General features: G+C 54.2%; 1 protein-coding gene across 4 annotated transcripts in view; it reads left to right on the top strand.

Moving 5' to 3' along the window:
• The window catches only part of RGS12 (regulator of G protein signaling 12), a 101,076-nt gene that overhangs the window by 41,319 nt on the left and 35,740 nt on the right, over positions 1-24,017 (top strand). For 3 of the 4 annotated variants that reach the window (XM_045998004.1, XM_045998003.1, XM_045998006.1), the window contains exon 4: positions 13,938-13,959. In XM_045998004.1, coding sequence (XP_045853960.1) covers positions 13,938-13,959 — 22 coding nt within the window. Of the gene's footprint in view, positions 1-3,262; positions 3,535-13,937; positions 13,960-24,017 lie in introns of those variants that run through there. The other variant, XM_045998007.1, reaches the window with a different exon arrangement.

The following is a 24,017-nucleotide window of genomic DNA, read 5'->3' as shown; positions in this document are numbered from 1 at the left end:
CTGGACAGCAGAGGGCGCTGAGGTCACGCATTTCCTTCCAACCTGTCCAGACCTGGGGGTGGGGGTATGCCTGCACCTGAGGTTGGGCTACTCCCCAGGTTCATCTCCCTCTGCCACGCTGGAACCTTGAGTAGAATGTGTGTTTTCCAGAAGATCTGGGAAGTCCTCGCGGGTCCAGGGCATTAAGGGGAAGGTGTTCCTACTCACCAGACTGGCATGGGGCGGGGAGCAGGAACCCATGAGAGGCGCCTGGGGAGGTGGGAGACTATTGGGAGGGCTCCTGCCAGAATACAGGAGGGGCTCTCAGCAGGATTTTCTAGGTGGCTGCAGAGTGTCCTGTCTGTCCACGGTGCCTGTGTTCCCGCTGGAATGTCTCTGCTCCCCTCTCATCTGTGTGCTCTGGCCAGAAGACCCTCCCCTGACTTGCTCCCTGAGCTGCTCTGACCCTGTCCCCATAGGGCCTCTGCTGCCACTCCCAGGTGCTTAGGCTTCCCAGCTCGGGACTGAGCCTTGGGTGGGTGTGGGACGGAGGGAACAAAGAAAGGGCCTCTGGGCTCTCTCCAGTCCTGTGTTGCAGCCCTGGGTGCTTGGTACCTGCTTCCTGTTGTCCGGCTTCCTGGGCCATAGCTCCCCATCGAAGGCCCCTAGCTTGGCTGCTAGGTAGCTCACTGGTCAGGCAGGCCTGGGAGGAGGGGGGGGGGGCAAGGACCCCCCGCTGAGCTGGCACTCTCCCCACTCCCCCTCTGTGCAGCTCCGTGCCCTGCTGTGCCTACCACGCCACTCTGCCACCCCTGCCAGACTTTGCTTGCATCCAGACCTGCACCTGGTTTTATTAGGGGCTGGTTTTTGTGGGCCCAGGTCTGAGTTCAGTCCTTACCTGGCCCTGAGCTGGCATACCCATCCGAATAGGGAGGGTGGGATGATGAGCGTGTCTGGTGTCCTGGACACTTGCCCTCAGCAGGTGTTGGGACTCTGGGACATGTGGATGGCCTGGGAGTCCCTCCCTCCTCCACAGGTGAGCCGGGCTCTGGGAGCCGAGGCTGCCATCCTGCCAAGGGGGTCTGTCACCAGATTCTTGCCCCAACCCCTCCCTTTCCTTGCCCTGCAGACAGCAGAGAAGGGCAGGTGGACAGCCAGAGGGGAGACACAGAAAGCCCCCAGGGGACACAGGGATTCTGAGAGACCCCACATGTGGAGCTGGGTAGGGGTGGAGTGCTTTTCGGGCCACACGTTACAGACCACACAGACAAGATGAACTTGCACTTCCTCTGCTGTGATGTAGGCATTTCTGTCTGAGGTGATTAAAAGAAAAACAGGCTTGGGTCCTGGGTGGCCCAGTGCCTGGGGGCCGGGTTTTCTCAGGGTCCCAGCCAGAGGTCCCATGGGCACCTACCATGCAGTCTGGTTCCGTCCCTGGTCCCTGGTGGTCCTCCAGGGTCTGGCAGGCCTTCAGGGCTGGAGGCCCGCTGTCCCCTCCCCAAACCTACAAATTAGTACAGGCCCATCGCATATAGGGAGGGAAAATAACCAGTGTCACAGTCACAGACTCCACTGACCACCCAAGAAAACCGCCAGAGTGTGTCCTCGGAAGGTGTGTGTATGCGTGTTGGAGGGTGAAGTTGAGGAGGAGGAGTGTCAGGGTTGGGGAAGGGAGGGTGACGTGTGTCCCATTCGTTTGCCCGCTGGGCCTGGCCAGATCCTGTCTAGCCTTGCCAGTCTGCGGTCAGTACCACACAGCGCCCTGCACACTGCTTCCCTCTCTCCCCGCCGCCCTGGGGAAAGGATCTGGGCTTGTGGGTTTCCTCTGCCAGACTTAGTTTATTTCCTGAAAAGGGGACTTGTTCATGTGAACCGGGGAGCCTGTCTGCAAGTGGTGGCCCCCACTTTCCTTCATACTGCCAACTGTCCTGTTTGAGAAAGACGAATCCTGGAGAATAGGGGAGTGGGGGGCGTGGAACTTAAAGTTGAGGCCCTAGTAAGGGCGGTGGCTCTAGGCCCATCCAGGCCTGGCAGGTCAACCACGGGAGCCTGGACAACTCCGGAGGGTTGGAAGGAGCTCTCTGGGCTGAGGCTTGTTTCATTACGCCCCTGCCTACCTGAAGTACAGGGGGCAGGAGGGAGGTGGGGCTGCCTGGTGCATCCCTGCCCACCTCTGGGGGCAGGGTTGGGGGGTAAGGGGCGTGCTGTAGGCTGCTGCTCCCATGCTCTCTCACCGCTCTCTCCCACCTCTCTCACTGGGTCCTAGCCTTCTGTGCAGCCTTCCCCCGTCCCCCAGCCCCCCAGCCCGTCCCCCAGCCCTGGGAGCTGCTCCCCCTCCCGGCCCTTCCCTTGCTCGGCCCCCTCCCAGCATTTCCTGCACTCAGGGGTGGTGGTGTGGATGGTCATGATGGCTTCTGCCCCTTCCTTGCTCTTGCCTTTATGTCAGTTCATACTTTGGTTGCAGGTGGATCTCTTGAGAAAAACAGTCTGAGGCAGTGTGAGCTCATGTTCGTGTTTTGTCTGTAAGATTTTCACCTCTCAGGCAGGTCCCATGCTCTGTTTCACAGACTCCCCTCAGTGTTCACTCTGGGAACACTCATGTTTCTCCCACAGAAAAGCCACAGTCGGCATGGTCAGGGTGGTCAGCTGAGGGCCCGACTCCTAACCTAAGGGCCACCCTCCCAGCCCCTTGAGCCTGTTGGCATTGCCTTTGCATCCTGGGGCAGGATGCTTCCCGAGGTCTGCACCCTCCTAACCCTCCATGGTGGGGGAGGGGGGGTTGAGCCCTGGAGCCTGTGAAGATGGGACCCTGACATGAACCACGTGGTGCAAAGAAGCCCTTTGGGAAGAGTGGTCTGCCCCTGGGTCTCCGGCAAGTCAACAGGCCATTTTGCCCTGACACCTAGGTTCTAGACTCAGTTTCCCATTTCTTCGTCCTCTGTCCACTGGGATCTGCCGTGGTTCCCTCACTCGCAGCCTGTGGAAGGCAGAGGAGGCAGATCGTAGGACACAGAGAGACGCGTGAGACGAGTTGTAGGAACCCGGCCGAATGCTCAGGTTGGCATCACAGAGACTCGTGCATATGGAGGCTTTTAATAGACTCGTCAGCAGCTGTGATTAAGGCTGTGAACTGCGCCACGCCACTAGAGAGACCAATTCTGTGCAGCTGCTGTGCCGACGGAGCGTTACCCCATCAGCTGAAGTTCTAGTCTTCCGATTCGGTAGAGGAAATACTTGAAAAATGATCTCACAGCGTGACTTATGTAAACGGCTTTTTTTTTTTTTTTTTTTGGTACATGAGACAATTGAGATAGAGTCTGAATCCCGGGCAAACCACAGCTTCCTGCAGTGTCCTGTTGCCATGGGTTACGGAGGGAGCGGAATGGAACTTCAGCTGAAATGTCTTTAAACTTCCCTGACGTGCATGGGCACGCTGCCGCGGGGACCGCTATAGAGTAGATCCACGCGCCCGGTGTGGGGCGGAGGTGTTCCTGTCTTAAGATGAATTTGGGGAAAGGGCTGTCAAAGGAAGCGCACTTGCTAAATGAGCAGCAGGTAAGCTCTTCCAGCTGTCTCTTGTCATTGAACAGATTTTCTGTAAGGAAGCTTGGCAGCTCCATGACTGCTTTAGTTTTAAACAGTTCAGTGAATGGGGGATTTTAGGTGTCGGCTTTGAAAACCCTCCTGATGTCTGCATCACGGAGCCCCCCGGAGCAAGGCTGGGCTGGGAGGGAGGGTCGGCAGCAGCTGGTTGGGGGTGGGGGGCACCAGCCCAGCCTCCCTGGCTCCCAGCGGCGGCTCGCCTCGTGGGTCAGCCCTCCAGAGAGCATCTGTGCCTTTCTTGTCCTCAACCGTCGTAATGTGAACAGATTTGAAAGATGAGTGAGCTCATTGTGTTGAAGTGTTCAGTTTCAACGGGATGACGAAAATCTATCATACCCTTTAAATCACTGTTTTATATCTAATATTGTAAAACATAACAAGTTGATGCTGCTCCGTACACGCACACGGAGGATTCCCGGCATAGGGATCATTCTCCAAGCTTTTATATGAAGTTGAAATTACTATGAAACGTCTTTTAAAAAGGTTTGAGATTTAAAAAGAATGTTTATTTTCCTCTTGCAGCTGTGCTGTGTTGCCGTAAAGGTAAAAAGAAATTATTTACGGGAGAGTGTCATGAATGACAGGATACCGATAGTAAATCTGTTCTTTTCTGAGAGTGGTTTCATCTTGGTATTTTCCTGGTGTCGAACTGGAACCTCTGGGTTCCAGTTAGAAGGGACAGGTTTGGGTGCGGAGGTGCGGGGGAAGGAACTGCCCCCTTCCCTTTACATGGAAAATAGGAATAGATTAGGTGGAGAGGTCATGAATGATCCTGACACGGGGCGTGCAGATTTTAATGTATTTTAAAAATATTCAGGATGTAGTTTGCAAAACCCAGGGACTACTAACGCTCACTCGAGAGGGTAGAGAGGCGCCTTTGATGTTTACGGGCGTGGGTGTACCCGCCTCTGGCTGCCTCGCGTTCCCTTTCGCCCCACTCCTCGTCCTAGATGGAAGAGTGAATTTTGGATATATCGTGTCCTTTGTGGACCAATTAGCCAGCTAGTTATTTGTACATAAGTGTGGGCTGCATTTTTAGTTCAGTGGTATATAAAGGCAAGTTTTAGAAGATGTGGGTTTTTATTCTGAGTCAACAAAAAAAGGTCACTAAAAATCTGTTTGTACTTGCCTGTATAAATGATTTGGATCCCTTTTGAATTTTTTGCAAATGCTCGAATTCGCAAATAAGTTGTTGGTATGGGGGTGTGCAGATCTGGTGGCAGCGTTTTATTAGTAAGTGGCTGTCCATGAGCAGCTCACTCCCCTCTGGGGTCCAGGTGGTACCAGAAAGTCATGGGGTGAGTGGTAGGTGCTGTGGGGGGTGGTGGTGTGGGGCGTGGGAAAGTGGGCCGAAAGACGGTCCTCATGGGGGATAACCCCGCGGACACATGGTGCGAGGGGAGTAAGATTGGGGGCCCATGTGGGAAGGCTGGGTCCACGCCTCACCGGCTCTGCCATCAGGAGCCAAGTGCTTCTCCCTTGGAGCCTCCACTTGGTGGTGGGGAAGTGGGGTCCCCGGTTGGCTAGGCGGCCGTCTGTGGTGTGTGTGTGTGCTCACTCAGCGGACGCTGTTCAGCAAGAAAGGCTGCGTGTCTTGCAAGCGTCTTTTATCTGAAGCCGGAGAGCCTTTCCACCTTGGTAGGGATGCTTTCCTTTCCCACAGTCGTCCCGGGAGCACAAAGGAGAGCCGTGGCAGCCGCGCCAGAAACAGCGAGAGGCTCTCACTGGCCTGATGAACAGACCACAGTCTCTCCATCTTTTAAGATGTGAAGTTGAGCAGAAGTAGACTGGGAACACGCATATGTGCCCCTTTGTCCAAACGAAGCAGTAGTGGCCCTCCAGCCACATGGGACAGTGTCAGCCCAGAGGGGCCGAGGTGCTGTGGGGTGGGGGTGGGGGCACCAAACCCACAGCCTGAAAGGACTATGATTGTCACAAGAAGAAAGCAGCAGCAAGCGTCCCATATGTACCTCTCGGCCCGTGGCTGCTGTGGCACTTGGGGGGGCCAGGTCCCTGGGGGTGCATGGCCCCCACCCCGCCCCCACCGTCCTGCTTGGGTGCCCACTAGGCCAGCACCCCGAAAACGGCAGACCCTGCTGGCAGAGGCCCAGCCGAGCTTGTCCCCCAGGGGAGGCGCAGGCTGGGTGGGGAAGAAGGCAGAGCCGGCCACACAGTCCAGCTTCAGTCACAGGCCCTCGGGGGCCGGGGGATGGGGAAGCTGAGAGCGGGGTTAGGTGTCCCTGGGGGCAGGCCGTGTGGGCTGCCCAGCGGCCCAGCTGGCCATGGGTTGGGAGCGAGTGGGTCAGGCGTGCCCTTCTGCATTTGGCTGAGTTTCTCTTTTTTTTTTTTTTTTTTTTTTTTTAGCTCAGATGAATGGACTTCTCTGCACTGCTCATCTCCCCTATTGGCCTGTCCCACTCCCGGGGCTGCCCCAGCGTGGAGCAGAGCTGGGGTGGAGGGTCGTGGGCCTGTGGCCAGCGGGCTGGCCCTGCGCAGCTGGCGGTCCGTCAGTCTGCGTACTTGGCCCCAGATCGATTTTGGCCCTAAACCTGCTGGGGGAAGGGCCTCGGGTCTGCTGGGGGCGGCCACGCTCATCCCACAGAATGCACTGCTTGCAGACACATTCTTCTCTCCCTATTGGAGCCTCTGCTCCTGGCTGTCTGTATAAGAAGACCCCCCAGTCTGTTTGTGGAAGATTTCAGTTTCTGTCTGCACGTCTGCCCCTTTTCTTCAGTGAGAAGCAGGCCCCCTGGCACCGGCAGCTCTCCCTCCACGGTATTTGCTCAAGCCGGTCCTGTCTTCTGCTCCCCCAGTCCTGTGGTGCAGCCGGCTTGGGGGCTTCTTTCTCCCTGATTCCCCAAGGGGCTTCTGGCACACTGTCCCTTCTCGCCCTCCACCCCCGAATGACTTGGCTGTCAGTGTTTGTCATCCTCCCACGAAAGAAAGGCCAGATTTCCTAAACCAGCAGGTGTCTGGGTGCCCTGGCATTGGACCAGCTTTCGTAGGGGGCCTCCTGTTCCCCAGGCCCCCTCCCTGGCTTCTCTCCTCCAGGTGCTATCACTTTGAGGCTTGCCCTTCCCAGCCTGCTTCTATCCTGGGGACTCCTGACTCCAGACCATATCCACTCCCAGCTCCCTCTGGATGTGCCGGAGGTGGGTGGGAAACAGCGGCCAGGTCGGACTTGGGCTTCTCCCTCGGTCTCCCCTGCCTCTCACTCAGGCCTTCCCTCGAGCCCTCTGTGTCCACAGGCCCGTGGACTCAGCCCTCCAAATCTGTCCCTGTGTTCTTCCTTCCTCGCCCCCACCTTGCTCTCTTGCCTGCAGCCCTGGGCACTGCTCACTCTGCCCTGCATTAGCCAGTCTCCCGCGACACCCCATGGGGATGCCTTCGCATGCCCTTCTCTGTGCTGTGCTCTCCCATGGCGCCTGACTCGCCCAGGCAGCAGAGATCTGACATTTTTTGATTCATCTCTGACGCCCAGCAGAAGCACCTGTGGGCGGGGCTGCCCGGTCTGGGGGCTGGGGAGACGTCTTTGTTGCAATACCCCCCGCTCCTTTCCCTGCACATACGTGTGCAAGAGGCATTGACGAGGGGAAGCAAACCACTGACACATCTCCGCCTTTATGAGAAAGCGTATCCCTGGAGTTGGGCTTGCACTTCACACAAGAGTGGAGCTTGGATTCCGGCCTCGTGCGTGTCCCTTGCATGTCCCATTCCTGTAGGAGCTCCTCTGTGATAGGGTCTGTCTGAGAGTGAGACTCAGTGGAGCATCCCAGGAAGGGACATCCCGGTGCTCACTGCTGTCTTCCTGGGACGTGAAGTTGTGGGCGTCATCCCAGACCTTCTGCCACTTCCCACCTTGTGTCCTTCTTGAGTTGGGTCAGCTGGTGAGGAAATGGGATTTGCAGTCTTTATGTCAAGGTCAGAGGATTTGGGGGTGAAGTCGGATGTTCACACCGAGTTCCTCGCATTAGTGTGGAGCCCGTGTGCCGTTCACCAGGATGTTTGCAAAGTGCGTTGTCTCAGGCTTCCCCGAGGGCATGCCAGGAACACTCACTCTTATGTTCTTGGGGAAATGCTGTCATCCTGGGTTTGGGCTGCTCGGGTCTCTTCTGATTTTACTGAAGGATGAAGAGGTCTTTGGGAGGCAGGTGCAGACATGCACACGTGCTTTAGGGAGAGAAGCCCGGGTTTGATTCTGAGCTCGGGCTCTGCCCATATCTGACCCAAGGCCCTCTATTGCCCCGTCCCCTCTCCCCCTCGGGCTGCACACCCAGTGTGGTGTGCTGTGCTCTGAGGGGTCCCCCCGGCCCACATCACGCAGCACTGGACACGCCCAGAATGCCTTCATCCTGTGTCATTCGCCCCGTGCCCTCCCTATTTCCCAGATCACGGAAATCCTTTATTGTGCACATCCTAGTTTGGACCTTAGAAATGTATGGCCCTTTCCTGCCTCCCCGGGAGCCTTCCCTCCAGGTGTCTCTTTGGTTGGCCCTGCTGGAAAGTGGTAGTGTGGAGTGTGCGTGTGCTCGTGACTCATGTGCATGAACACGGAGGGAGCCAGGGCTGGGATAGATCACTGTGGCAGCCCAGTGTGGGGACGGCCTCTGGGAGGTCTATGGGGGTCACTCCTGTGCCCCGCCACTGAGGGACCTGGAAGCTGACCATCAAGGGCAGACATCAAGGCTGTGGTGGGCCCACCTCAGGGGCCTGGCAAGTAAGGCTTCCCTGAGAAGGCACAGCTGACGCCATAGCCAGGTGGGTGGGCCAGCCAGGTGAGACCGCAGGTGGGAGCGGGGAATGGGGGTGAGGGATGGTCCTTTGAGGGCAGGGGAAGGGCTCGGTCCTTCTGCAGTGGCTCTCAGAGTCTTGGAACTACACTCAGCAGGAAGAGATGGGGGTCACGTCAGGACCTCGCACACGGGATGCGCACAGCACAGATCCCGGCAAGTACTCGGTATTTTCCTTGCACGTTTTTCTATCCATCTTACTTCATGGTTGACAAATGTGGCTCATGGACCCTGAATTGATTTGGTAACTCCTTTGGGGGTCGTGGTTGGGCATGAAGACCCCTGGGCCCTTGGAGCCCGAGTCAGGGTACAGCCCTCACAACAGGCCCTACATGGGCCCACTCTCTTCCACACTCAGTCTAACGAGGAGTCATCTAAAACTTAAACAATCAAGTGTTCTTTTTTTTTTTTTTGAGATTTTATTTATTTATTTGAGAGAGAGGGAGACAGAAGGAGAGAGCACAAAAGCAGGGGGAGCTGCAGGCAGAGGGAGGAGCAGACTCCCCACCAAGTAGGGAGCTCAACCCAGGACTCTATCCCAGGACCCCAGGATCATGACTTGAGACAAAGACAGATGCTTAACTGACTGAGCCCCCCAGGACCCCAATGATGAAGGTTTTAAAAAGTCACATAAACATATATTAAGGCTTTTTCATCATTTGGGTTATTTATATTCTTTTTGTATTCAGAAAGTTTGATACATTTGGGCAACGTCCAGCCTTTAGTCTCTTATTTAGGACTCAGATGGGGCTGATTAATACTTTGTATGTCCAAGGTAGGAAATTCTGTCAGTGGCTCAAAATTGAAAATTGGTATTATATATGACTATATGCCAAGTAATATGGTGACGATCTAGCTTAATCCGTGCCCTTGTCTAGTGTTACAGACAGGTCCAGCCTTGAGAAATGCTAGCTTCTCATATACTTCCCTTCATATTAATGATCGGAAACTTTCACACCGTTAATTCAAAATAAAATATCCATGGAATGTGTATGGTCTGGGATTCCTGCTGGGAACAAGTCCAATTACCACTGAACTGTCCGGTTTAAGAGGCTGACCCGAGGAATGGAGGTGGTTTGAACTTAAATTGTGTATCTACCGTACTTTGTAAGTTTCTTTCAAACAAATACGTTATGTCAGTGTAAATTCCAGTCCCACAGGCATATGTTCTAGAACACGCGAGCTGTTCCGTTACGGTGAGCAGAGGGAGATGCTCACTTACTGGGACCTTTGTCACTGGCAGCTTGTTTTTGCGGTTCTGCGGTTTCTGTAAGTGTAACTCACAGATACGGACTGCAGAAAGAGCCCATGAGTATAGACTGATGAAAACGAATTATGATCCAGATTGTCCTGGACATCAACATAAACATCAGGGGCATTAAGTCGTAATTTGTAATAATGTTTGTAGTGGTCCTGCGGTCTCCATGTGCTGAGACCTTAGGAATGCCTGACTTTAAGTCACGCTGAGCAGCGGGCCTCCCCACTGGGGGATGCTCTGTGGCAAGTATCGGGGTGGGGGGGGTGGGTTCCGAAGCTTTGCCATTTTGGACCACATCCCCCCATCAGCTGGGCTGTGCTAAAAAGTAATTACAGACCAGGCTTTAAAAGGGTAACTTGGGTCAGAATCAGCCATGTCATCGATCCTGAGGCAAACAGAAATGATTTGGGGGTTACCCCTCGTTTCCACCTCCCCGTTGTTGTCAGGTTTTCTGTCTGCACCTCCTCCCCACTCCTCGCTGAGCACTGAACACTGGCTGCAGTACAGCCCGCTGTGCCGCCCACCCCATGCTCCCCGCAGGGAGCCTCCCGGCCCTGCCCTGCCAGCCCCTGCTGGTTGGGGAGGAATGCGTCGTCTCTTCAGGCCTCCTCTTGGAGCAGCGGCCCCTGATCCATGCTGCTCAGCCTGCTCCCATGTCAATCTCAGGGGCCAGGGAACTGGGGCGCTGAACAGGGATCAGCTGACATCTGCCTCTGTGCGCCTGTAAAGGACAGTAAATATGGGACAGTAAACAGAGGAATCAGGTTCTGGTTCCTAGTAATTATACACTAGTTACTTGCAGATTAAGTAAGCTAGTTAGGAAAAGCCATCACCTGTTTCTCCAAAAATATGTGAACTTGGTAGAGGACAGTGGTTTTATGTCTGGATTTTATATATATATATATATATTAAAGATTTCATGTATTTCTTTGTGGGGAGAGGGGCAGGAAGCAGGGAGCCTGATGCGGGCCTTGATCCCAGGACCCCGAGATCATGACCCAAGCCAAGAGGTGACTCTCAACCAACTGAACCCTCCAGGCTCCCCGAGTCTGGATAATACTGAAACGTGTCTCCCTAGGGCTCCGCTGGCCTATGAGCATCACTAGGGCAGCAGGTCCAGAGCAGAGGGCGGAGGCCATGAGTGAGGCCGAGGGTCTAGCCTCCCCGTGACCCCTCTCACACTGTTGTCGGTGTGCTAGGAGCAGTCCCCATGTGAGCTTGAGAAGATATGGGGTTATAGGGGGACATCTGTGACCTCTGAGCCCTTACTGGCCCCTCTGGGAAGAGCCTTAGCACTAAGAGCCCATTAACCCACAGCTTTCCAGATGCCTAGAACTTTCCTTTGTACTTTAAAGATTGTTTGATTGATTTTGGGGGAGGGCAGAGGCAGAGGGAGAGAGAGGATCCCCAGCAGACTCCTGGCTGAGCCTGGAGCCCAATGCAGGGCTTGATCTCACGACCCGGAGATCACGACCTGAGCTGAAACCAGAAGTTGGAATTGAACTGACTGCGCCCCCCAGGCGCTCCGAACATTCCTTAGCATTTTAAGTGTGGGAGGTGCTCTTTGGGCTCAGCTTCCCAAACTGGGGCAAGGGAAGGGAAGGCACATTTCAGGCTGTGGCTCAGAGATCTTGAGTGCCTCCTGGAACATGGTGAACAGCGGAGGCACCTGGAATGCTGGGGCGTCTCTCCCAGAGGACATGCTTGGAGGGTCCTGGGGGTGGTCTGTGGGCGGTGAGCTCTTGCCCCTACAGGACAGCTGTCCTTTCTGAAAGAGTTTGCTGGCCTATGTCTGGCCTTGTGCCACTCCTCCCCCTGTTCGCTGCCGGCCCTTCTTGTCGCTGACTGGCCACAAGGGTGACCATTCTCAGGGCTGTCTTCCAGATCCCAGACTCTCCTCTGCAGCCTCCCCCGGGCTCTCCCCTTTCCCCGGTGTCTGATCTCAGCATCCTTAACTGTCAGACGCCTCATGGAGGACTGTGTTTCCCGGAGGCCCCCTCACCTCCTCTTGTCTGGGTTCCAGCTTCCACTGATGAGTACAGAGCTCGGGGGCATTCTCCATCAGAACTTTCCAGTGCCCAAGGGTCTCTTGTCCTTTCTGCTTGCTCTTTTCTCCTGGTGGGCTTTTCCCTTAGGTCCCGAGGCGGCGAGGTGTGGGGGCGGTTTGAATTGTGAGCTCACGTTTGGGCAGGCTCACTTTTGGAACTCCTGCCAGGCCTCCAATGGGCTGCTTTCCTCCTAGAAGGATTAGGGAGCTGGGCATCTTTGCCCAGGAGCTCGGGGACCTGTTGGTCATGCTCTGCACCTGGCCCCCGGCCCAGCCCCTTCCTGCCTCATCCACGTGGCTTCCCCGCTGCCCCTCCATGGCATCTCACTCACCCCCACCTTTTCCCATTTCTTTCGGCTTCAGGGACACAACTCTGTCCTGGATCGTGGTTTTGGTTCATTTTGGGTGTGGGCGTAGGGAGATTTTTAGTGTATTCCGTCCGCTGACATCTGAGAATATCGTTTTCACCATCATTGTGACATGATGTTGACCGTGGCCTTCTGATTGGTGGTTTGCATTTCATGATTAATTTCTCAGATGTTATTATTGACAGTATTTCTGATTCTGTGTGTGGCCTTGTGGATTTTCTTCGCATACTCTCCAGGGAATACTGTGCCTTTAATGCTACTGAGTTTATAACGTGACTGTGGGTGATTTACTGTGAGGACGGGAGGGACAGCTTCCCACGCGGCACCCGTCAGCCTGGGAAGGAGCCTACCCTGTGCTTCCGGAGGGAAGTTCAGACCCCCGGTAGCTGAGGGCTGATGGCCTGGTGCTGGCTGGCTGTGGTCCACGCTCGGTTGCCTGTCTGGCAAGACGGAAGTGTGAAGACTGGACACATACCAGTGTGTGTGTTTGCTGTTGGGAACGGCTTGATAAAGTGCCAGGGTTCGGTTTTAGAGTAGTTCTGCCCCCTGGACTCAGGATGGTTTGAAATCACGAGGAGCCCCGATCCCAAAACTGTCAGGAGGTGGCTTCCCCGGGCTGTTGGAGCATAGGCCCTTTCCCTGGGGCAGAAGGTCAGCCCTTAGTCGGGCCTCTAGCCTTGCAGGTCTAAGTCCCACAAGGTGAGGGGCTCCAAATGCGAGAGGGTCCCCCATCTTCCAAGTAGGCTGAGAGGCGAGGTTTGGCCTGGTGTTAGGAATGGGCTGTCAGCTGGGCCTTTGGGCAGACCGACCTCATGTCGTGCACTCTGGCATCACCTGCCTCCGCAGAAAGGACACGAGTCTTTCTCCAGGCCAGAGTGCCGGGGATACTGTGGCCACGACTGAGCCCCAGGGGGCTTTGGTCACCACCGGGAAACGTGTAGCTGCTAGGATTGGTTTTGTGCATGGTGATGGCCGGAGGGCGGCTTGAGGAGGCCCCAGCGCCCGTATCTCAGCACGTGTGCCCTTGGGGCCCGGTCCGCCCACTGTCCTGGAGAGCCGTGGGGCCAGGACACCCAGCGAGATGGCAAGTTATCCCTGCAGGCTCCCGTGTCCTTCTCTCGTTGGCTCTTGCCAGCCTCCTGTGTCCGTGCACCCAGGTCCTCTCCTTCCTTAGCTGCCCCTCCCCTCCCCCACCACTGGCCCACAGCCTGTGCGGTGTCTTGCAGTCATCTTCCTCAGATGGGCCTTTTATTAGTCCCCCTGTCTATCCTCCCAGGTCCTCCCTCGCGGCCTCCTGCCGCCTGCTGGCCTGTTCTCCTCTTGCACAACTTGTTCCTTCTTGCCCTGGTGCCTTTGAGGCAGCCGCCCTCCCCTGCTTCACTCCCACCCTGTCCAGGCTCCCTACTGGCAGGCGGGTTGTGGGCTGACCCTTGCGGGGCTGTCCCCAGCACCTGTCCCCAGCACCCTGCGGAGGGGCCTGGATCCCTCCACAGGTGGAGGCAATCGAGCAGCCTGGCGTGGGGTGGCCTGAGTACAGTGTGCAGGGGGCCTGTGTCCTCAGTACCCCATGTGCCCCACATGCTGCCTGCACTGCCGTGGGCTCCTGAGCCCGCCTTCCCCGAGGTGTTCTAATGGCATCAAACGTGCCGGGATTTGTTCTCTTCCCATGAAAGTGGTGATGACTTGCGCAGAGCCCTGGGTCCCCGGCCCGCCCGGCTTGGGCGGGGTTCGCTCAGGAAGTGGGAGCGCAGCGCTCGGCACACAGAGGTGCCCGCGTGTCCTCGGGAGCCCGTGCCTGGAGCTGTGGGCCCCCGCACTCCCACGACGGACATACTGCTTCCCGACTTGTCATGAGGCTTCATTAACTCATGTCTCTCTCTCTTTTCTTTCAGTCTGCAACTGTGTCTGATGGTGGTAAGTCCCAATTTCTGATGTCTATTTTTATTATTTTTAATGAAGTGTTCAAATTGTGGAAGTGTGTTTGCCATTGGTTGATCCAGAAGAGATGTTTGCCTTGCCTCTCCCCTTCCCCCGGGGGAGGGTTGCTGTCAGGGCTGAGGTGGGGGAGCTTCTGCCGTGGCTCCCAGGGGGCCGGGATGTGAGAGTTCTGGAAGCCGTTCACTGCAGAGACATGTTAGGAGCCCAGCCCTGAGCCGGCCTCGGCGGCAGCATGTCCCATCCCACACCTGTGCTGACGAGTCCAAACACGCCGGCTTGCTAACCAGCAGGCGAAGATTGCAAAGCTCTGGCCGAATTTGAGCAATTCTGGAAACTCGGGTGAGACTCAGGTGCTATGGAAGGGCCCAGCGGGTGAGTTGAGGCCCCAGGGTAAGAGGAGGAGGTAAGAGGTGAGAAGGAAAGGAAGCCTTCTTCCTGCCTCTAAGTAGTGTCGCACGTGGGGACTCCTTTTCTGGGAGCGACCCAGCACGGAGAGGCCACAGATGTCCTCTTGGCCTGGCAATTGCTCTGACGGAACCTCGTCTTTTTAGCTCGGTGCTGGTTCCCAGGGTCTTATGATACTCGGGGAAGTCCATACACTCTCAATTTCCCTTTTGTTTTCCACATGTTTTAATTAATGTATTCTTCTGTCTTTTGAGAGTCGAATGTTCTAGTGTATCAAAAGATATGAGCCCTGTGTTCTCATGTCTGCTGGCAGCAGGTCTGAGGGCCGGCAATGGCGGCGGCCAGAGCGGGACAGGTGTGGGGTTCAAGGGTGCCTGGGGACCCCAAGGGAAAAAGAAACTCAGTGTGGTGTTCTCGACACTGTCTTTTGGCACAACCTCTGGCTGGCCCTGGACAGGGCTGCTGGCACAGCGGGCGGCTCGGCCCAGGCCTGCAGCCCTGCTCCCCGCCGCTCGTGGGGTGCCTGCAGAGCACCTCTTGAATTACAGACATGCCGATCCCTGAGGCTGGGGCCATGGATCCGGAAGGTTGTGTTTGGGGATTGATTTATTTTAATAAAAGGAATTACATTCCGTATTTCACATACAGTGATAATTATGCCATTTAATCAGCTGGGAGTGGGAATGATTTCCTTAATGAAAAGAAATAGAACCAGTAACCAAATCCAGGAAAAAAGCAAGTGGTTTCTACAGCATTCTGTTTATGCTTACCCTTTCTTTCCTGGTAGAAGACATGCATTTCTGCAGGGGATTTATAAATGTGAGAAGTTCAATTTCAACATAAATATTAAGCCTAATCCCCATGACAGTTTTGTTCTGTCAGGAGCGGGTGCAGGAGTCCCAGAGGTTGGGAATCTTGTCCTCTCGGGGTGTGTACAAAGCCAAGCCCCCCGAGTGTGGGGAGCCCCAGACTCGTGGTCCTGTGTGTCCTTCCTGAGGAAAAGACACCCCGCTGGTGGCAGGCAGGGCCCCTCCCCTGCAAGGCCTTCCACCCTTGTAGACCTGGGTGCCTTGGGGCACCTTCCAGGCCCTTCTCTGTACAGGGCCTCCGTGCCAGGGGCAGGAAGGAAGGGCTCACTGTTCCATGAGTACACTCTGGACCTCAGGTGCTGCTTCAGACAGCTTGTGTGTTTTTTATTTCTTTTTTTTAATGCTTTTTAAATTTTTCCACCTTTGATTTCTCTTCTGATTTGTAAGAAGAACAAATTTCTCATTGAATTTGCACATTAGGTCTAGGAGGAATAGATTATATTCTGCCATCTTTGCAGATGAGTGCACTGAGCCAGAGAGAGGCTATGCTGATCAGAGTCACAGAAACCAAGTTAGTGGTTGGAATTCGGGGATTCCGACCCTGAGGTCGGCCTGAGCACAGAACCCGCGGGGGGAACGCAGCCGCCGAGCCTCATGGCTCCCATCTTCCTGCCCTATCTCGCCCCAGGTCTAGCCCCGGCCCACCTTCCAGTCCCTGACCCTGCTTCCTGGGGACACTTCCCCAGTGGCAGACAGGAGCCTGCCAAGTGGACCCAGGCAGAGGCTCGCAGTAGGTTTCCCCATGGGGATGTTTGGGGTGCTGTGCTGGCCGGGAGAGTCAGGCTCACCAAGGGGCCTGGGAGCTCCAGCATCACACCGGCTCCGGGAGGAGGGCAGGGCCCCAGGAGCCGATTCACGGGTGGGGGCGGTCTCCACATGGACATCCCGTGTGGCCTTGGTGAGGTGGCCGTCACCCACCCACTCAAAGACACCATCAGTAACCGCTGTCTTCTGTTTCACGTAGTGTCCCTTTATCTCACAGCCTTTCACTGTCTAGTGTGGCTTTGTTTTAGGGAAGTGGACGAGGCTGTTTTTGTGATCCTTGTCAACTTGAGTATTTTCCACTTTCTCACAAGGAGAGGCCTCATCGACGGCTGCCCGCCGCCAGAGACCCTTGTGCAGGCAGGGTTGGAGGTCGGCCCCTGTGGAGGGCAAGCCAGGACCGGAGAAGGGGAGGGGAGCGAAGCCCAGGGGCAGCTTCTGCCTCAAGGAAAGGAAGAATATTCTATCATCACAGAGAGTCTTAAAAATGTCCCCCTGTGGGAAGTTATTCAAAACTTGCTCCCAGTGGCCGCCCACAGCTGAAAGCCAGAAGTGCTGAGGTGGGGCGGTGAGAGGGGCCGGCCCGGCTCTCAGTCTGGGCTTGGAGTTGGGCGGCTTTCTTGTAATAAAAGCTTCTTCCTGTATTTGAGTTCTCTCCTTTTTTTTACCCCATACCAAGCAGCTTTGCCAGGATTCCCCTCCCACCCAACTCCTACGTCCCCAAAAGGTTAGGCTGCTTTCTGCCATTCCTAGATGTGCCTTTTGAAGCTGAGAAGTGAGGCGCGAGGGGGAACGTTTGCTTCCCCCACCCCAGGCTCATGCGGCAGGCACGGCCATGGGCACAGTCCCCGCAGGGGCCACGCGACACCTCCGCTCAGCTGTCCATGAATGCCACCTCACCCGTCTGGCTCTCGGCTCTCCCCACACGCTGCTCCCAGAGCCTCTCTGTCCCCGGGGGGGAGGGGGTCTGTCCACGCCGCCCGCCTCCCCGCAGTCCCTTCTCTGAAACTACCGGCCCTCTGTGGCCTGCTCCCCCAGCAACACCTAGCTGGGCCTGCTGGAGCTTGCCTGCGCCTTGCTGGGCACTGTCCCCCTGCCCTGGTCTCATGTGCCCCTCAGGCCCCGTCCCCGTCCTGCAGCAGCTCCTTGGAGGGATCTGTGCCTGCTACCAGCCTTGCTCTGAGTGTTGGCCTGACTCCATTTGTGCCCAGCACTGCTGATGCGGCTGCCATCCTCATCATCTGTCTGTGTGGCTGCGTTGTCCGCCTGTCCACCTGCTGGCAGGTGGCCTTCCTGCGGTGGCTTTGGTGCCCTACATGGCAGGCGGTACCCAGGGTGGCCGTTGGATGAATGACTGAATGAAGGCATTCATAAGACGCGCGGGCAGAGCCTTGGTTGGGGCAGTGGCTTTCTAAGGTTTTAGTCCTTGGTGGAACTCTCTAGAACACAAGCAGGCAAGCCCCACAGAACCGCATTTGGTAGAGCACAAAAGCAGAGCAGTCTGGTTGAGTTATGGGGCTGGGGCTGCGGCCTGAGCCTTCTCCCAGGTGGCCAGCCCACGGCGTGGCACATGTGGCCAGTCTCCTGTCTTCCTCCAGAAGCTTCCACCCATCGCCTCACTTATTTTTGAAGTCCGTTATGAACTCTGTGCCATAAATGAATAGCAGTCCTTTCTACTAGTTTTGATTATTATTTTAACATCGAAATGGGAACTTTTTTGAAGTTGGCAGTACTACTAGATAAAAGACACATGGAATTTTTATTTCTTGTTTGTTTTCTGAATGTACATGGGCTTTGATTTTAAGCCTCCTCTCTGGCCTGTTTATCTGTCTGCCCTTTCCAAGGGCGTGCACAGTCTGGGGAGCCATAGGGCAGTGGAGAGATGGCCGGTGTGTCCCCGGGCTAGCGAGTTAGGAGGGAAGGGGCAGCTGAGTTGCTCCGCGTGGCCGGGGCCGTGCGGGCCTTGCTGGGCTTCATCGAGCCAGCCTTGACTTTGCAAACTCCGGGGCGGTGCCTCTCCTACTTCTGTCCTTAGCACTCCGTCGCGGGGAGATGGGGAAGTGTCCCCTGCTCTTTAGTTCCTGTGTAACTGGGAGCTAAGAGGCTGTGCTTATAGGTTGGAATCATTTAGTCACTGTGGTCAGAGTAGAGGGCGACTGCTATGTCATGTTAGCCAGCCACTAAGATGACACATGTCGCGGACCTTGGGCCTCAGGAAAGGCGCCATCCAGAAACAAGGCCATGTGTCCTTGGCCATACTTGGTACCTGGCCGTGCGCACTCTAGCCCGTCCCCACTTCTAGTACCTATATTCTGCACCAGGCTCCTTGTGTTTCTTTTTACAATTATTTTCATTTTCCCCAGCTTTACTGAGGCAGAGTGGACAAATAAAAATTGTATGCGTTCAAGGTATGCGACGTGGTGATTTGATACACATATACGTTGTGAAATGATTACTGCAATCAAGGTATTTAACATTCCCATAACCTTGCATGGTTACTTGTGGGGAGGTGTGGGTAACTCTCTTAGCAGATCACAAACAGAACATTGATTCTCTTAGCAGATCACAAGTGTACAGGACAGGTTTGTGAAGTGTGGTCACCGTTTGGACTGAGGTCCTCAGAGCCCAGTCATCTTATAACTCAAACTCCCTGAAGCTCAACCACATCTTCTCCATCCCCCTCGCCCCACCCCTGCTAACCACCTCCTGCCTTTTGCCTTTGTGGACTTAGACTCCAGGTGCCCTTGAATGACACAGGTTTGAACTTCATGCTTAGACGCAGGGGTTTTTTCCCCAATAAATACAGGACAGTCCTGGAAATATATTGTCCTTAGGATTTTCTTTCCTCTGGCCTACTTTATTGTAGGATACAACCCAAGATACCATGACAACAGACTATGTGTGGGTCGGCTGTGTGTGTCATCGGCAAGTCTCCTAGTCAACAGGAGACTATCCACAGGGAAGTTTTGAAAGAGTCAGAACACGGATTTTCGGATTTTTGACTGTGCAGGGACTGGGTTAGGTCACCCTAAGTCCTGTGCTGTTCAAGCATCCGCTATATTTTAGATCCCACACGCGAGGGAGAACGCACAGTATCTGTCTGTGTCTGGCTTATTTCATGTAGCATATTGTCCTCTGGGTCCGTGCATGGTGTCCTGAAGGCAGAATTCCTTCTTGAAGACCAAACGGATAATTCTCCCCTGAATGGATATATCATAATTTCTTTATCCCTTCACCTGTTGACCGACACCACGCCTCGACCGTTGTGAACACAGGGGTACAAATCTGTCTTGGATGTCCTGACTTCAGTCCCTTCGAACACATACACAGGGGTGAGGTTGCTGGGTCATAGGGAAGCTCTATTTTTATTTCCTGAGGAACCTCCCTACTGGTTCCATAGTGGCCACACCCACTTACCTTCCCACCAACAGGGCACAAGGGTCCCTTTCCCCTATGTCCTGGCCAACACCTGTGGTTTCTTGTCTCTTGGATGAGGGTCATCCTGACGGTGAGGTGATTCCTCACTGTGGTTTGACTTGCATTTTCCTGATGATGAGGGATGTTGAGGATCTTTTCACGTACCTATTGGCCATCTGCATGTTGGTTTCAGCTCAGGTTGTAATCTCATGGGTCGTGGGATCTAGTCCTGCCTCAGGCTCCCTGGTCAGTGGGGAGTCTGCTTGATATTCTCTCCCTCTGCCCCTCCTGCTGCTCATGCGCTCTCTCTCTCTCAAATAAATAATCCTTAAAAAAAAGTTGACCCACATCCTGCCACTCTGAAATAGGGGAGCATCACATCAGGTGTTTCTGTGGAGAGCCGCTGAGGCAGGAGGACGGCAGGTCGGAGCCACGCTACCCGACGCCGCAGGTCACCCGTGCAGATTCGGGTCCCCCGCGTGTGCTGCTGGGTGGAGAGGACCGGGCTGGGGGCCCTCAGGCTGCTCGGTGGCTCAGACACCCAAGGGAGGCCTGGCCAGCAGCCTCCACATTCTCCTCCTGGGTTCCCACCCCTCCTGGGCTCATGGCCACAAGAGTACACATCACCTGTGGAACGCACAATCTGGTCTTAGACCCAGAGCCCACGCTGCAAGCTTCCATTCTGCGTGGAATGGAGGAGAGAAGGCTCGCCTTCCACCCTTTCACGGGCTTCTCTGTCTCTTCCCTTTCACTTGAACTTGCTAGCGGCTTTCTGAGTGTCTACAGGTGCTATGTTCCTCACGTTTCTGCTTCTTCAGGAAAGTCAGTTTGTTCTTATCGTACTCCGTACAACTTGGTGGCAAAAGTCTTTTATTCTAAGTCATGAGATTTTCAGACCTATCTTGTCTCTTTTTATCTCTTTGTTGGTGCTATAATAGTATTGCTCTTGTCCTCGATTTTGTTTTGTCAACTGTGTGCTTTCCCCGTTCCCTCCTAGAACATGAAGAATTTTAGCCTTCTTTAAGCTAGGTTTCCTTTCAGACCAGACTTTGTGTTTGTCTTTTGCATGTTGTATACCTTCTTTCCTCTGTCCATCCATCCATCTACCCATCCATTTACCTCTCTATCCATTCATCTTCCCATCTACATAGGTCAGCAGTCACCATGACCCTGATCACTTTCTGGTACAGACATTGTCCAGCCTAGGGAGACCTCAGTGCTGAGCCCCTGTGTCCTCCCTGCCTGGGCCGAGATCCTTGGGGCCAGCTGGGGATGTACCCACAAAAGTTTATCCCTGCTCTCCCCAGCTTCCCCATTAGCCTGTCTTACTGAGAATGTCAGGGTTCTGCTGAGTCCCCTCCCTCCCCAGGACAATGGCTGTGGACTCAGGGTTGGGTCAGGCAGAGAACCTGCAGAAACGTTTTTGTTTTTTAACCTTTCTTTGGCTTTTTCCCCCCTCTCCTTTTTTCCTTTCTCCTGATATGGCGCCACAAGACAGCCTCCTCCTGTGGTTACTTTTGTGAGGTTTGAGGCGGGTTTGTGGTCTGCCCAGCCACCCCTCCACCCGCCTGCAGTCGCGTGGGGTCAGGAAGCCTGTGAGCCCACTTCTTGTGCCCGCACTTCCTTGGGATGCTGCCATGTGCGGGCTTGTTTTGTTTCTAAATGGAACTTTTAGTAGGAAATGAAAGAGGAAAGTAGGTTGCTGTAGATGAGGGCTTTCCAAATCCCCCCTTTTTTTGCCTGCTCCTCTGGGCACCAGGCACCTGAAATACTTCAGGGAATGAAGTTCTAAGTATTGTAAACACTAGTCAGACTGTAGATTTTATTTTGGGGAAGCACGGAGACTTGGTTCATGCCAAGATGCCTTCCACCGTGCTTCTTTCTTGCCAGTCCTATAAGATATTTGGAGAGAGCTTTTATTAGTAATTTTTCTCTTTTTAAAAGACTTTATTTACTTGAGAGAGAGAACGCATAAGCGGGGGGAGGGGCAGAGGGAGAAGGAGAAGCAGACTCTCTCTGTTGAGCAGAGAGCCTGATGACGCGGGGCTCGATCCCTGGGCCCCGAGATCATGACCTGAGCTGAAGTCAGACGCTTAACTGGCTGAGCCACCCAGAGGCCCCTATTCATAATTACTTCTATTGTGAATTTAAAAAAAAATTTTTTTTTTTTTAAGCAAACAGAAGTTTAAAATAATAAAGCCAGTGAGCACATACATACCTTCTAGAAGTAACACATGTTAATGTTTGGGCGTATTTGCTTTCGACTCTTTTTCTAAAGCATTAAAATCATGGTCGAGGTCCCATTTGTACCCCTCCTGTGTCTTTTCCTCATCCTCCCTCCAGAGGCCCTATCTGGAAGCAGGTGTATATCCTTCCTACTCCAAGGGAATTAATTACTTTGTTTCTTGGCGGGGGGAAGCCTCTCTTACAAAACTGTAGTGTAAAAAAAGTGGAGTGTATAGACTGTTTTTCTAAGTTGCGTGTTCCATCAGGGAAGTGGTTATAGCGTCTGGGAGGTTCAAGTTCTGCCTATTGATCTGGGAGCTGACCTGGAAGCTGGCTCCAAGGGTGCGTTCACTTGTGGAAATCCAGCTACGCACTTGTGGTTTATGCTTGTTTCGGTCTTTGTTCTACATTCATAAAGGGTCTACTGAGAGAATATTGTTTTAAATGTGGGAGGTTTTCTAACCAAAAGACTTTCAGAATGGTTCTAGAAAATTTTCATAGATTCACTCTCAGATTATTCATAAAGTTGCCAAGGAAAAGCATCTTATAAATTGGGTTGAAAACTTGATTGCCTAGAATAATTTAGAGGAAAGCTTTAAAAGTAGACCCTGAGGTCAGAGATGACTCAGGGCTTTTCCCAAGGGCTGTCTTCGAGTAGTTTTTGTGCAAATTGGAAAAACTCCCCTGTCCCCAAGCAAGATAAACTCTAAGAAGATCAAGTCCATGCCTCCGGGACTGCGGCTTAGAAGGCTTTTGAGATTTTCTTGTTATTGCTGGTGTTCAGCAGTTTAGCTCTAGTAAGTCTTGGTTTGGTTTTGTTGTGTACATGCTTCCTGAGGATCAGGTATTTTCTCCTTCAATTACAAGAATGTTGGACACTCAGGCTTTTCCTACTGCCCTGGAGATACGCTCATTTTTAGTCATAACTAGGCTCTGCCTCCCCCTTTGGGGACAGCCCATGTCTCCAGCACCACCCAGTCCTCTCTCAGGAACGAGAGCAGGGGACCTCAGGAGGGATTCCTGGCTCATGGAGCACCATACGGAGAAACACCGGGGGCCTGAGTGCCTTTCCTCGGGCCAGGAGGGACTCATGGGTGCTTCCCATGCTTGAACCCATGCAGTCCTCCCTGCGAGCAGGCATCTCCCAGTTTGCAGGTTGTCTGCCTCTCGGGCAGTCAGAGGGGCAGAGCATCTGAGCCTCTTGGTCTGGCGGCCATGCACCCGTGCACCCACTAAGCAGCAGGTGGACAGGAGGCCCGTCATGGGTTGTCCTGCAGCTTCAGCTCAGGTGTGTCAGCGCGTTGCTACCACCAGAAGCAAATCTGTTTCCCCCTCACTCATCCCAGTTCTTGGGGTTGAAAAGCTCTTACGCATGTTTGCAGTGTTGTTGAGTCTGATCGTCCTGATCTAATATCCTCTTTCCCCAGCTTTATAAAGGCAGCCCTTTGAGTTAGTTCCCATCCCTCCAGCTCCAGCTCACTGACCCAGCAGTGAGGGATTTGTAAGAACTCACTGTGGAGACCTGGATGCAATCTGGGAGGAAGGGGTTGGCCCTAGGTTGAGTTTGGCTGGGCTCCCTGCGTCTGTCCCACTGGTGGCTGGAAGGAGGCGAGGGACCAGAGTCCCTGCCCCATGCACAGTATGCTCTCGGCCCCCTCTGCCGGCTTTGCTCACATGTGGCCTCTCCGTTCTCAGACCCGGGCTCTTTCTGGGCATACCTCTGTTCGCTCCAGCAGACTGTGTGCCGGTCACCATCCCCACTGCTGGGAAAGGCAAGAGCGCAGATGCTCAGTTATATGCCCCTCTCCCTGCTGACACAGCTGCATTGGACTGTCCTCACTTAGGACAGCTCCCCGTTTCTGTTCCTAACAACAAGTCTCAAAACTCAACTTTGGCCGATTGAATATAGAAATGGTCGATAACAACCCCAGAAAGGAATGTCAAATTATTCTAATTAGAATAATTAGTTTCATTATACAAAGTTACATTTTTACATTAGAAGATACTAATTTGGAGAGGCTACTCTTTCTTCTCTTCTCATGTTTCATGATAATATTCCATCCAGATCCCTCCGATGTGTTTTTGTCACGCCTGCTCTTCAAGCCATGAAAACTTTTCCTTGGAGAGTAAGCCACACACTGTAAGTCCGCACACCAGCAGCAAGTGGCCTGAGGACTGTCCACAGCATGAGCGTACCATGTTACCAGCCCCTGGAAGCCCCTCGTCCCCCTCTCCAGTCCCAGACCCCAAAGCAGACCAGTAGCCTGACGGCTGACACCATCGCTCCATTTGCCTGTTTTGGACCTTGAACACAATGCACTCATGCCACATGTCCTCCTCCACGTCCAGCTGCTG

This window comes from Meles meles, chromosome 2 (genome assembly GCF_922984935.1).
Source record: "Meles meles chromosome 2, mMelMel3.1 paternal haplotype, whole genome shotgun sequence".
Classification (NCBI taxonomy): domain Eukaryota; kingdom Metazoa; phylum Chordata; class Mammalia; order Carnivora; family Mustelidae; genus Meles; species Meles meles.
This window is presented reverse-complemented; position numbering and strand designations above follow the sequence as displayed.